This window comes from Nothoprocta perdicaria, unplaced genomic scaffold (assembly GCF_003342845.1).
Source record: "Nothoprocta perdicaria isolate Ctin4 unplaced genomic scaffold, notPer1 scaffold_190, whole genome shotgun sequence".
NCBI classification, from domain to species: Eukaryota; Metazoa; Chordata; class Aves; order Tinamiformes; family Tinamidae; genus Nothoprocta; species Nothoprocta perdicaria.
This window is the reverse complement of record NW_020455094.1, coordinates 1484594-1499124: the sequence shown is the minus strand read 5'-3', so window position 1 is coordinate 1499124 and position 14531 is coordinate 1484594. Positions and strand designations below refer to the sequence as shown.

Below are 14531 nucleotides of genomic sequence, written 5' to 3'. Positions count from 1 at the left end.
TGTACACTTCTGAAAATTCATGGAAACATTTAATATACTATCAAGAATTTTGAACATTTACTTCAGTGTGATAGGACATGAAGTCACGTTCAGATGGCACAGGCAGTAAGCAAACGTTCTCCACAAGCCATTGCCTAAAGTATATCTGCCTGTGGCCATGAAAACCAGAACAAAGTAATTTCGTCTAATGCCGCAAAAGTTCAGCCATAGAGATGAAATCTAAATTGAGAAGTATCTGATATGTCTGTGCTTTTAAAAACAAAGGAGCACATGAAGCTCACTTGGAGGTGAAACCACCTCACCAGATCAAGCCAAGCAAGCTAGAATTGTAGAAGATTCTTGGTTGGTCTTTTTTTTCAAATGTTTGTCATGGTCTACATTTTTCTCTACCTTCACAAGCTCAAAAGCCACTACCTGCTGATAACAGCCAGTCATTTAATTAAGAGTTAAGGATTATTTCATTTAATGAATTATAATAGAACCAGATCATCTCAGTCCTTATTCCACTGTAAATGGCAGCTACAACTAGGGCATGTCTCACATTACTCTCTACTCTTGCTAAAGCAGCAAAGCCCTATTGGTAATGTTTTCTGTTTTGTCATCTATTAAATCGGCGTAATTGATTCCATAAGCTATAAGCATCTATTTACATCTTGAAATTAAAACAAAATACTACTATTATTCACTTATTTTACTTAGAATTAAGTACCATAGGTATGACAATGAAACTAATTCTGTAACTTATCATCACTGCATAAAATCTTACAGAGACAGCTACATATCCATTTCATTTCCACACATACCCTACCTAAAAAAAAGAAATTTGATAACATACATGTTTTAAAAGAGGAAATTTGGTTTAGTCCAGGAGTACATTCACCCATCTTTCCTCCCTTCTCTCGTTATCCTAAAAGTAAAATAACTTTTTATATTTACCCCTCTACAACAAATGGGTATTATGCATATATAGTATATATATCCCTAGCACATGGCCTGGAGAACTGCAAGAGCCATTGTAAAAGAGCCACTCCAAAGCACTTCACAGAGCTGGCAGTCAGGAGTTTCACTGAAGCTGCTAAGGCAGATTTCACAGATTGAGCCTGTACCCCACCCAGATACACAGATGGTATTTGTGGGAGCAAGAGAAAATAAAATAGAGGTTTAAAATAAATGCAAGAGAAACACTGAATAATATTGAATCACTCTAGGTATTTTAAAGGGTTTCTGTTTATTTTTTTCTGCTCCTCAGCATATAGTGAGTGTATGTTCACGGATTTAAAACTACTTTGGCTTCAAATTTAAGGTCACAGAAATGAAGATAGGCTCCGGGTATTTCTCCTCAGAATTTTGTAGAGAAGTTTAATGCCAAAGAAGTTGAAATGCTGCTTCTGAGTGCGTCTGGCAATGGCAAGTAGACTGCATCACTCCTGCTTAACAATTTGTGACATTCTGACATCCTAACATATCTGTTAATTAACTAGATCCCAATTTTAGACTTAAGGTGTTACTGTTATACAATTTTTTAAAAATGGATATTTGAATACACAGAACAACGCCTTCCTAATCCCACTGTAGGCATACCAGAAAAATTCGAAGTCTGAAAATGAATCAAGAAAGAAAACAAATGAGAAAACTTTGAAATTAAGTAGATAAAAGGCTATCAAGAATCCCTCTATTAGAAAGCTCATACTCCAGAGTCTCTCATTCCACCACAAGGGCATTGGTAATTGATTGCCCCACTGGTAAAGGACTAGCTTTGCAATGATCCTTCTGACAATGGTGGCTACTTCCTTTTAATGGCTAAAAAGACACAGCTACAAAGAAGAGACAACTAGAAGGGATTGAGGGGAATATAGCTTTAGGTGGTGGTATTTGAGCATAAGGAGGCTGGGCAATCACAGGCAAATCAAGCTGAAATGGCAAGTTGACTCTGATATCTGTTGCTTCGGGCCCCAACACATGGCTCTGGGCACTTCTCCATCCATCACTGGTCATTCTCAAGCTAGGAAGAGTTGGCTGCATAATCTTACCTTGTTACAACCGTTCTATCCAAGGTAGCTGGTCTGGAGCTCCCAACAAAGTTAACAGAGAAAGAGCTGCAGGAAAACAGTACTGGAAGGATATGGTGGAGAAAAGGTACAAGGAGAAACACAAAAGCCTGTATTTTTTCTGTTGGCCCTCCTGTTATTAAGGCGATACTGATGTGGGCTTATGTTCCCATCTCAGCAAATGAAGCCCTACCATGTTCAACTTTTAATCCCTCTCTGAAGCATTCTCTTTCTACAGGACCCATCTCTGCTTTATTTCACTCACTAGCTAGACCAAATTCTTCAAAAATTAGTCTTCACTTGTTGATTTCCTACACTTCTTTTTTTAGTAGACATGACTTAAACACAGTGTTTAAATTGCAGTTAATAGCTCTTCTTTGGATTAAACCAGTCCGCATCATTTTTGACACCTCCTGTCAGCTTTCCCAGTTACATTCTAGCGTAATTCTTGAGCTTCCACTGACTTATCTCACAATTGTGGTTATATCTGTAGGACTTAATATGATAGGCCTTGCACTACAAGCTTCCATGCAAAGAGAACAGAAGAGCCTTTGGCATTTACAGGCAGCAGAAAGAATCCTTAAGCCTCTCTCCGGGCTATCCTTGGAATGGGAAAATGTATTAGAGGAACCTCTAGGGTAGAAAAGCACAAAATAAAAACAGAAGCAAGACATTAGGCTCTGATTATTGCCATTTAAAACTTAGCAGTGTCCAGCACGGAAGTTATAAATTCTTTCTTGGGTTAATTTTGCTCTTGAACTCTATTGCTATTAGGTAGACCAGAGTTAAAAAAAACAACAAAAAATGATGGGAAAGACTCTTTAAAAGAAAGTATTTCAAACTAACACATCAGAAAGATATGAGCAAAGAGCAAAATTTTCTATCAGCAGCATATTTACAAACATAGGATGACATACAAGCTAATTATAAATTTGCTTCTGAATTACCTGGTATATACATTCGGACGTGTCCCCCCTTTTATGCTGAAATCATCCCAAACAAAGAAATTTCTCTACAAAGTATCTACACTTTATCTGTTTTCAAAACCTAAACTTGGAGCAACTTCAACAAAAATTACTTCATATTTTCACAAGTGTCACTAAAGAGAACTTAGCACAAATACTTTTTTTTTTTTTTTTTTTTTAAATCTATTCAACTGAGAAAAATGGAACTGCTATGGTTTGGGTTTTTAATCCCAAAGTGGATTATACAAACATCAGTTTCATCAGTTTCTTTACAAAAAGCCTAGCATTACTTGCTATATCTTATTATTAAGGTAAATATTCTTCAAAGAACTGTATGATTGGAATCTCCATCTGATATATACTGACATTCTATTTGCTGGCTGCAGTTAGAACAGTCAAAATGAAAACAAAAATACAAACACACTTTTTTTTCTCTCTTGTCTTTATTGATTTAGACTTCAGAGCTAGAGCCAAAAATAGTACATCTGTAGAAAATTACCACATATGCCATCAATACAGCATCATCATATGCTTAGAATCATAAGCACTTGACATATCACAGAAAGAAAATTCAATCTAATATTTTGGCAATGCAGCCTTTGAAAAGGGAATATAGGGAGAAGGATCTTTTTTCTCCTCTAAAAGGAAACATATCTAAACAGGAATGAAAAGCCTCTGCTGGAAACTGAATTGGGGTCACCATGAAGGGGTTACAACGGCTCATTCAAGACATCAGCACACCCTGATGTAAACTTCACCTGGAACGGTGAACGCTACACAGGGACGCAGCTCCGTTACAGGTACAGTGCAGTCTTCAGCACTTTGTAGGCCATCGAGAAGGTCACCACGTACCCAACTGCCCAGGACAACCCCCTGCCAGGCTGGGGGAGCGGGGTCAGGTATGCAATAGTGTGCAAGATCCTAGCCCCAGCGAAGATCCTGAAGTGCAGCAAGGCTGTGGACAGCTCGGGGCCGCTCAGAGCATACAGCAGTCCAATGCCAAAGAAGGGGACAATATTTTCAAGGTCATTCAGGTGGCTCCTGGAGAAAGAAGCGAAGTTGTTTAACAGTGCTAAGTTTTATTGAACCAACCTCTTCAAGCCTCATTATTTTAAACCCTTTAAGAAGAACGCTATTGCTAGTGTCCTAACCACCACTTTCCCCTGAAGTGGGGGACTTAGTTCAGTTGCTCAAACAGTTTTGTCACATTCACCTGACATTGCCATGCTGTGTCTCTTGCAGCACCCTCTATTTTTAAGCTTTGGACCTTCTGTATGAAAGGTCTTAGGATTTTCTCTAGAACCACAGTAACAGTTTGGGACTTGCATCAGGTGTTTGACTGCATCTTGGTGGAGAGGATGCAAGGATAGGACACGGAGGAAGAGACACTAGAAGTCTGGGACTTTCTTATCACCTCTCTCCGCTGTGATGTGGATGACAGTGACTGCAAGAACTAGGCTTCTTTGCCCAGATGGTCTATTCCAAAACTAAAAACTCAGCATGTAGCCTCCATAAAAAAAAAAAAAAAAAAAAAAAAGCCATGAAATATGCTCTCACTTGCATAGTAATGTCATTTCTCCCATCTTTTTATCTATTCTTAATTTTGAAGTTAATGTTCTGTGTTGCATATACAGTTTAACTCAGAATGGTACTCAGTAATATTCAATTTGTATTATATGAAAAAAAAGACAATTTTACTAATACATTTTGATCTTGCTGTTCTCAACAGTTTCCAATGTCACTTCTGGAGTCTACTTAAACAGTAAATTTCAAAGTAAAAAAGCTTTTATTTTTTCTATCAAAACTTCAGGAAATTCAGTCATCTTAAAGAATGTTACTTTTGCGAATCTAACGGTTTTGAGTAACTACTTTGTTTTTTTTCTTCACTACTAAGTACTAAAAGAGCTGAGAAAGTCTGAATTTTGAAACCAAATATAATTTACTAAAAATCTGTTGAGACTGAACTCTAGATCTTGTTGTATTTTTCCATTTTTCTTCCTGAACTTTCCCTGTTCCCTTTACCTCTTTAGATAAAATATAATTCCAGCCAAATTTGCTGTTTGAAACATCTTCTAAGCTTCAACTAATTATGTCAAATTTCAGTGCCAACTAGAAACAAAACACAGAGCTCTTTTTCAGCTGCCTTCTGAATGCATTTATCATTTCAGGCAAAAATATCCTCCAGCAATTGTGTTTCTTTTACCAAATAAATAAACTGAAGAAAGTAGTGTTGCCTCCTGTCTATAAATGCAACAAACCCCAGTCACTTACAAAGAAGTAAGCCATGCTTAAATCTATATAGCATTCCCTGTTGCTATGAAGATATAGTAAACATTTATTAAGAGGTACTGTTGAGAGGAAAGAAAAAAAAACAAAAGGATGCTGCAACCTGCAACAGCACTGGAGTCACTAGAGCAGAGCTGAGCTAATAGTTCCATGAAAGTCTAAACACTTTTGCAACACAGTTGCATAGGATTTAAGAACAGAGTCTTTCAAAATCTGATCTGTCAACGACTCTAAGAAGTTGTTGTCATTTTCCTAACTTCATTTTCTAGTGTAACCCCTGAGATTAGACTCCAGGCGAAAAATATAAATATATGCTAGAGTTCATGGAGCTAGCAACATTTTCAAGGATGCACTGTTCTGAAAGGAGGCCCTCATTACAACTCCGAGATCCATAGCAGTTTTACTCCTTTTCCCCATTGTTTCCTTTACACTTTAGCAAACGATGTAACTATCACAGTTCATGCTCAGATTACAGAGAAGGCTGATTTACCCTTAATGCACCTCACTGCTTCATAATAAATGAAGCAGTTTGAATATTGCACATTTTGCAATATTTTTACCACTTCTCCTATTCATACTTAATATTATTCAAGAGTTAGCCATTGATTTATTATTTTGGTATGTGTGTTGACCATTTGAATATGGAACAGTTTGTTCATTTAGACAAATTACATTGTAAGGTTACAACACACACAAAAACACATAAGTTTGCCAAAGGGAAGAGGGTGAAATTATTTCCTTTATTATAAAATGCTATTTAATAACAACTTTTGATAGCCCCCCATTCTTACCTGCGCACACGTTCAACATCTGTATCAGTTCGCAGAAATTTTTTGGCATTCTCACTTTTACCAAAAGGTACATCTTCTGGGTTGGCAAATGCCTATTTGAAACACAAATACACAGCAGACATTAGAAGCAAGAACATTTCTTCTAGTCAACGGAGCTTGATATAAAGGTTGTTCATTTCACTAATGCCTCCTACTTCACATAACCCACCTGAAGTTAAATCCACTGAGAATAATACCTTATTCAGTGCACTAGTGAATTCTTGAACCTAGCCTGGTTTGCACACTGCCAAAATTATGGCAATGCAATTGATGCACGTAGCTTAAGCCTTCTTATAACAAGACTGACAAATACGTACAACCACCAACACTCAGTTTAAAGCAATTCCTGAGAAGAGTCAGGAACTGGATGACAGAAACGCTGTTAGTACTGAATGAGTTTCTTTTTCGCTATTCCTGAAGCCCTTTTGGACCCACTCCTCCTTCAGAAGGACACACAGCAACAGTATCCAAGAGGCTCCTCATTTATTTTCAAGTTGTTTCCTTTCTTCATAGGTACCAATCTTGTCAATTATAGTATCCTTTTACCTCCAAATACCCTAAGACACAGTATAAAAAATGCCATGTACTTCAGTTGGCACAAACAGTAGTAGGATCTCTCTCTGCTACCACATGCAGCAACATCTGTGGCAGCGTCTGTGGCAACATCTGCAGCAACATCCTATGGACAGCTGAGGCTATACAAGGCTCAATTTTCTGTTGTGTCCAACACCTTACAGAGCTGTCTAAAATCAGCAGAGGCCTAAATGCCTCATAACAAAAAGCAATGACAAACATCACAAACAGTAAGTTCATTTTGAGGGGGTTCTCTTACTCCCTAAGAAGACATCTCTGCAACAGGACTGCAGCAAAGTCCTCGCACCACACACTGTCTGGCAGGACCTTGTTTCCAAAAAAGGCCACTAGCAGATGCCTAAAGAAGACAGGAAAAAGGGCAAATGCACCACCACTCTCATGGGAAGCCAGAGATGGGAAGCTAGAGGCAGTCTACAGCTTATTTAGTAAATCTCAGTGCATCTCGTATAGTTGTCCAGCCTCAGTCCATGGAAACTTTTAGCCTACTTGTCATTTTCTCTCTCTTTTTTTTTTTTTTTTTTTTTTTTTTTTTTAAATAATGACCTACCTGAAATAAAAAGGCTAAAACAATTAGGGAATGTAAAGAGCTTTAAAATTACTACATGACAGGCTGACAGATGCATAAAAATTCCTTTCATATATCCTCTCCCAACCCTACTAGCTGTTTATTCACTTTACATGGCTCCATATCACACTTAGGTATCTCATTAGGTATAAAGACATCCTTCACTTGAGGCTGACACAGCACCAATAAGCCAAATCCTAAGGGCTCCACTATGGAGGGAGAGAGAAAACAAAGCCCAAAATCCAACATGGAAAAGGTATCAGTATGTGAAAGCTGAAAAGGAAAAAAGCATTTTTAATACCTTGGAATTTTAACAGAAATTTCACTCTTTTCTACCAGGCAGTATTCACAGTTTTTTACCTTTCTTCTGATCCTGTAGTACGCTGTTATACAACTCATTAGCATCATTTTCAGAAGAATAATAGTTGCATAGGTAACATAAGCCCGGAAGACTTCATTGTCAATTAGCTGGGTCACTTTAGCCATTTCTGCAATTCTCTCGAATGACCTTTAAAGAGGGGAAAAAAAAAAAAAAAAAGACTAACATTTTAATAATCAAAAGTACAAGAACATAACTGTCAGAATAGCTTTCTTTAGCATCACTACAGTGACAGCACAATTTTTCTTCTGTGAAACATTTATTTTCAAACAAATTCATTTTTCTTGAGTTTACTTTCACAGTGACATAATGTTATATTTTAAGATTAGAAATTATGCTACCAGTTATTTTTTTTCTTCTCTTTTCTAGCATCTGCTTATTAAACTGTCAAAGTATAAACCATGAAAATATTTAACACAGTTGCAAAGAAAAGTTCTAGAAACTAGTACACTTTTTCTTACCACCAGTTCGGTCAATTTGTTTTAAATAATTTCCCAAAACAGTTACTGGATAAAAAGTGTGTGATGAGATATTTATAAAACGGTTTTCCCAGCTTAATAGTTTAAACGGCAAATTACTACTGCCTACATTTTTCATAAAATAATACAATCATGATGACACTCCAGCTTAAAAACCAACCAGCATCTTCTAGCCCAGCTACAACTTGTGATCAAGGCCAATTATAAATGTTGGGTTTTTTTCCCCTTTAGTCATCCAGTGAGTAGGAATCCATAAAACTAGCAATTCTTAGCTACTAGCTGCTTCTTTCTTTTCAAAACCAAAACAACTTTCCCTTTAACTTCACTCTTTCCTAGACTATGCTTTTAATAGTAATAGTAACAGTAATAGTAATAATGAGTCACATTATGTACAACTCTAATGATCGCTGCTCATGACTTCAGCAAGGTGACAGAGCCAGGTACTACAGAAGGAGAGAGGCTCAGTTATCTGGCCACAGCAGAAAACACTCATTCCCAAAGGGCATCTTTGGTGGGAAGGTGGGGAGCATGCAAGTAAACAGCTCTGTGCTAGGTGAAATACACCTTGGCTGGGCTGGATGGGATTTTTTTCCTGGTTTAATCCATCCAAAAAGGAGTGCTTGGGTCATGGGGCCAAGCAGTGTGCCTAGGGGCTGTGAGAAATTCAATACAATGCTTTTCTCTCACATCACAGTGCAGCACTTCTCCAGATAACCGGTGCTTCAGCAAAGATTTTCTCAGGAAACACTCGGGAGGGAACAGAAACTGTAATTTGTGACTTTGTATCACACCATAAACTGGGTAGAGTTTCACAGAACAAAGAGAAAATAAATCCATAGCATCTTCAGAACATTCTTCCTCATTGAAGATGAAAGCCATGCTGCAAAAGCGCCCAAGAACTCTATGCAGAGTCACGAGAAACTATTTGCCAACTTCTTAACGTCCTTCCAACTGGACCTGTATCACATTCAACCCATTTTCTCAACTCAGGGGGTCAGTCTCTTCAAATCTCCACGAACTCCAGGCCTTAATTTCTCTAGGAAAAGACAGGATCAAAAATCTTACTGAAAGCGAGAAATTCACAGCTTTAACCCCAACAGAAAAAGGCGCTGCAAAGCCGAAACTGTACAACAGCACAGGGTTGGAAGGGTTATGCTATTTCTACTGAAACCACAAATGGCCTCATCCGGATGCAAAATAACCTTGCTGTGGCAAAGCTTGCATGCAAAATTTCTCTTCATGCAAAACCAGCACCAAATCTGGACCCCAGGCACACAGCTCCTTCAAATCCGATTCGTAAAGACACTTTGGCAAACTTTGTCCTGCTGTTTGCTTGTGGTTGCCGTGCCCAGGCCCATGACTCTGCAAAAACCCGCACAGGACCTTCTGGCACCAGGGAGTGTCAGCTTGGGGAGTGTGAGCTGGCTCCACCGTAGGCTGGGAGGACAGGCAAAGCCCACACGGGGTGACTGGGCACTTTTGGCCTTGCAAACACCCACCACGTGCCCATAATCTCAACAGGGGCGTCTCGCTGTCCTCCTTGGGGAGGTTGGTGGTAGCAAGAGCCAAACCAAGCAGCTCATCTCCCTGCCTTGCTTAAATCGGTCACCAAAGAAGCAACACACAGGGAAGCAAAGCTTAGTGGTCTGAAACCTCTGTGAAGCACCTCTGGCTTTGCACAAACTTTCATTTTGATGAGAATGAGGAAGAAGCGACTCCCCACGGTGCTGCCCCGGGGCGCAGGTCAAGCCCATCCGCCGCCACCGAACGGGAGGGCAGGTCAACCCGGCCCGCGACCACCCGCCCGCGGTGGCGCTCGAACGGCGGCGCGGGCCTCCCCCTCCTCCAGAACAACGGAATAACACGTCAAACGCCCGTGGGAAACGCTGCCGCGCTCTGCGGGGCGCCTCCATCCCGCTCCCCGCCGCCGCCGGGCCCGCATGGCGCCCGCAGGCGCGCGCCGCCCCCCTTCCCCGCCGCCGCCATGGAGGCTCCGCCATGGCGCAGCGCTCACGCACCTCGGCCTCGTCCCCTCGGAGCGCGCAGGCACCGCACCGAGCGCCGCTGCTCCCGGCCGCCGCTGAAACCCCCGCCCCGCTCCCGCTCCGCAGGGGCCCGGCCGGGCCTGCCCTGCCCGGGCCTGCCCTGCCCTCCCTGCCGCGCTCCGCCTCCCTGCCCGGGCAGGGGCAGCCGCCATGGCGCGGACAGCCCGCGCTCGCGTGCGCGGGAAGCGGGGCCGAGGCCTGCGAGGAGGAGGAAAGAAATCACAAAAAACACCCCAACTTTAAACCTCCTCGGATTGCAAAATAAGGTTAAGATACTTGGGAGAGAAACGCATGGCAGCAACAGCCCGCCCTCAAGTCAAACAACACAGATCCCAGCTCTGTGCCTCCCAGTTGTAGCAAGCTTTTAGGCTAAAAAGTTCATAAGGACTGGTGAAAATATAGACAAGAAAATATAGACTCGAGTATACAGCAAAGGGTACAGAAATAAGAAACGTAGAAAGGAAGTGAGGCGGTTTTCAAAGCTGCACTATGACAGAAAGTTAGTCTGGGCTACATATATCCAGCATCAGAGACACTGTTTTGATGCTTCATGCCACCAGGTAGCCCCCACGCTTGCAGACCTTCTGTGGCTATTCTTGTTAAACATCAAATGTGGAAAAAAAGAAATTACTTGAGCAAGGACTTCAGAATTGGGATTGTTTTTAAAACTGTCTCAATAAGCCATGAATTGACTTATTAAAAAGAAAAAGGAAAAAAAAAAAGAAAAAAAAAAAACATTTGGGGGGCTCCTAACTGTTATTTTGGGCAAAAATTGTATCTTCATACATATTTCTACACCACCTAGCATATAATATAGCCCAGTCATGTGCCATAATTAGCACTTTTTGCAATAAATTTCTAATGATTTTCTGTTACCTCTTTTTTTTTTCTTTTTTCTTTTTCAAAACTAACTCATATCTGGTGTCAGTTTAACAAGAATGTCAGTTAACAGAGTTAAACTAAGCCCCCTGTTTCTACACTTGAAAACTAAAGTTGCTTTTATATGCAGTTCTCAGAACTAGACTTGAAAATATCAAACAGCCTCAAGAAAAGACGTTTTTCACTAGATTTGTAAATACAAAAAGGAGCAGAAATACCTCCAGAAATTCTACAGAAAACATCCTTTCTTTTTCTATTTCTTATTTCAGTTTTGTAGATTATGCAATTTTAGATTCATGTATTCAATCTTAAAAAAAATCAAGATCGGAAAAGCTTATACCTTCACAGGCTAGGAGTTTTGAGGCTAACACTTTACTATTTATTTCCTAGCATTGTTTAATTCCCCTAATTCTAAGGAAGCGACAGAAAGAGGGAGGGAAGAGAGAGAAAGTGAAGAAAGGAAAGTAGGAAAACAAGAAATTGAAAAAAAAAATTGAAAAAAAAAAAGAGAGAGAGAGAGAACAAGAAAGAAGAAAGGAAGAAAAACCGGAGGTGATATTTCTTGCAAACCCTGAACCACCTAAGCATCAGGGGGAGAAGTGGATGCAAGACACCTTGTAAGGAAGGTGCAAAACTATGGCTGTGGTCAGTAAGACAAGAGTGAACTTGTGCTCAAGGTCTATTTTCTCTTAAAAGTTCATAGCAGCATAAAGTGCCTGTACAACATTTGAAAACTGCTGTGATCTAAGTGAGGTTAGATACATAACGGTGGTGATAGTTGCTCCTGAGGGGCTCGTTCTCACAGTCCTCACTCATGTGAATTGCCCCTTTGATGCTAATAGGATTACTCCTGTAAATCAAGGATGCCATATCAGCCCAGTATCCAGGGTTATGCTGATCATGAAGGGCTTGATCTTGCAAACCTCATTCACATGAGCAAGCAACTCTTTTTCATGACAATTTTCCCATTGACTTGAAGAACTGTCCATACAGCCGGAGACAGGAGAATCAGGACACAAATGTAGGGTCAGCATAGAAGTAGGAATACATTTCATTTTTCATTTAACCTCCAGCAAGGAATGGATACTGGCCAATAAGGTCAGATAAGTTTAATCATTCCCTTTTGATCACAAGGAGGACAAAAAGCTTGCATGAGCAAGCTTTAGCCATTCCGTCTCCTTCTGTATCTCCATTTAGTCACCATGATTTAACTGGTAAAGAGTGTACCAATAATACACTTTCCACACCTAAAGTTTCTGTTCATCACTACCTTGCTAACGTAAACTGTTTCCTCAAACAACAGTTTGGTAAAATTGAAAAGTAATGCCTCCTGCATTAAGTGAACTAATGATTTATAAAGTAAAACAAATCATGAATACTGTAAGATTCGGCATATGTTTTAACTTAAAATCTGACATACTGTCTAACTGCCAAAAGGAAGGTGTTTTAGAATGTTCAGTATAACAGACCATAGTCAGTTTTTGTGCTTCTAAATTAAAACCTACTCCCTCTGGTTAGCAAGTTCTTTTGCTCTATCAAATGTTGACACCTATATAATTTAACTGTGATTCAGATGCTCATACTTCAGAAGTGCTCAGACTTCTATTTAGGTTCTCTGGGGAACTGCTTCAGAAAGAGCCAGAGAGGATCTTTGTTCAGTTAGGAAGGCTTCCTACTGGCTTATTGAAGGCTTCCGCAGCATAAGCAGCCTTTTGGTTCAGTTTGTAACTCCAAAAGCTGTGTACACCCAGTGTTCCTCTTCTAGTATGGTCGGTCCAGATGTAAGAACAGTTTGTACGAGCAAAACCAGAAAAAGCAAAAGTGAAATCCCAAATGAATAGGAGGAAAAAAAAAAAAAAAAAAAAAAAAAAAGAAGTGAAAGTGACATGGATGGATTTGATTAAAATGAAGATGAAGAGATATGGAGGGGTTAATTAAGCTACAGAGGTAATATGTTCAAGAACTGACATAACAACTGAGGCAACAAAACTGAGGCCGGTTTCATCAAACCATTCTTTTTTTTTTTTTCCTCTTTTTTTTTTTTTTTTTTTTTTCCATCAAGCACTCATTTAAGCACGTTTTTACTCATAATGTTGTTCGGAGAGCAACAGATCTCAGTAGCGGAGCTCAGGTTGATTACAAAGTTCCAGTGACTCACGTATGACACAGAAACAATAGTGTGTAATTATGTAACCTCGCAAAGTAGGTGGTGACCAACAAATGGTGAGAGCAGAGAATCCTCACCAGAGTATGTCCATATGAACTATTTTGCTGTTCAGCTATACATCATTAGCACATTATTAAAAAAAGCAACGAAGCTCATCTGCTAGTCACTTAACAAGATAATGAGTAAGGTTATCCTCTAAATTCACTTGCTTCCTTCCATTAAGCACCATCACTGTTACATGCAACACGAGGATCTGAAGTCAGCATATGGACATGTCATAAGAAATAATACAAGCCATGAAAATATCTGTAAACTGGTACTCTATAGACTTTGAATCTTAGAGGCTTGGTTGAGGAGAACCTCAGAAAGGGATTTTGGCATGGAATGCATAGAGTACTGGACATACGGTACTTTGGAGGCCATGCACATCATGGAATACTGTGTTTCACTGCATGTGCATATTGCAGCAACTGCCTTGCCTCTGGAAATATGTCAACATATTAGCATATAGCAGCACAGAACCATCTCTGCAGCTGGCAGCAACACGTTTGTGCTGATGTATTTTGTCCCATGCTCCGCTGAAGAAAAGAGAGAAGAATCCCTCTTTTCCTTACTTCTTACGCTGTTACTCCATTTTTACAACTTTCTCTATTAGAAAAGCAAAATATTTCGTGTCATTGAAGGCTATGAAAGGTTCAATGTCTTTATAATGCTTAGATGTGTCAGTAGGAGAGATACTTGCCATACACTGTAGTAAGTTAATTTTAAACTAATCCATTGAGAAGAGTTATTTGTTAAACATTAAATGCAGTTGGCAGAACAAACTCTGACCCTTTAAAATAGCACCAAAAAAAAAAAAAAAAAAAAAAAAGGAAGAATATTCATGATACAGGTAGAAAGAGCTATTAAGTTTAATATCACCATTTGAACAAGGTCCAGAAATGAGAGAAACTTTAGAGAGAAAAATAGATGTTAGGACATTAGTATTTTACTCATCAAAGACTTAATATAGCAAAGAGTGTTTTTCCTTGCGTTAGTGCCACAGCTGCAGTCCAGTGGCACAGCAAATTATAAAACCATAAACCAAACTGCAAAGTTTCTTGCTGCAATGCCATTGCTGTTCTATTTCAAAGGCACAAGAAAGACTCAGAGTCAGTTTAAGTGAGCTACTGACAAGGCACAGAGCAGGAAAACTGTGTCTTGCAAGAGTCTGTCAATGCATCTCTGCAGAAAAAACATTCTTAGTCATAGAGAATCATAGAGAAGCAACTTCTTTTTTTTTTTTTTTTTTTTT

At 39.6% G+C, this 14531-nt stretch overlaps 1 protein-coding gene across 1 annotated transcript; it reads right to left on the bottom strand.

The window, feature by feature from the left end:
* Positions 1-3457: 3457 nt before the first annotated feature.
* On the bottom strand, positions 3458-10209 carry MGST1 (microsomal glutathione S-transferase 1). Its single transcript, XM_026037131.1, has 4 exons — positions 10165-10209; positions 7649-7796; positions 6091-6182; positions 3458-4054 (listed from the first exon to the last, which is right to left on the bottom strand). Exons 2-4 carry the CDS (start codon positions 7772-7774, stop codon positions 3808-3810), a joined length of 465 nt encoding a protein of 154 aa, XP_025892916.1. The 5' UTR covers positions 7775-7796; positions 10165-10209; the 3' UTR covers positions 3458-3807.
* Between the last annotated feature and the right edge of the window lie 4322 nt (positions 10210-14531).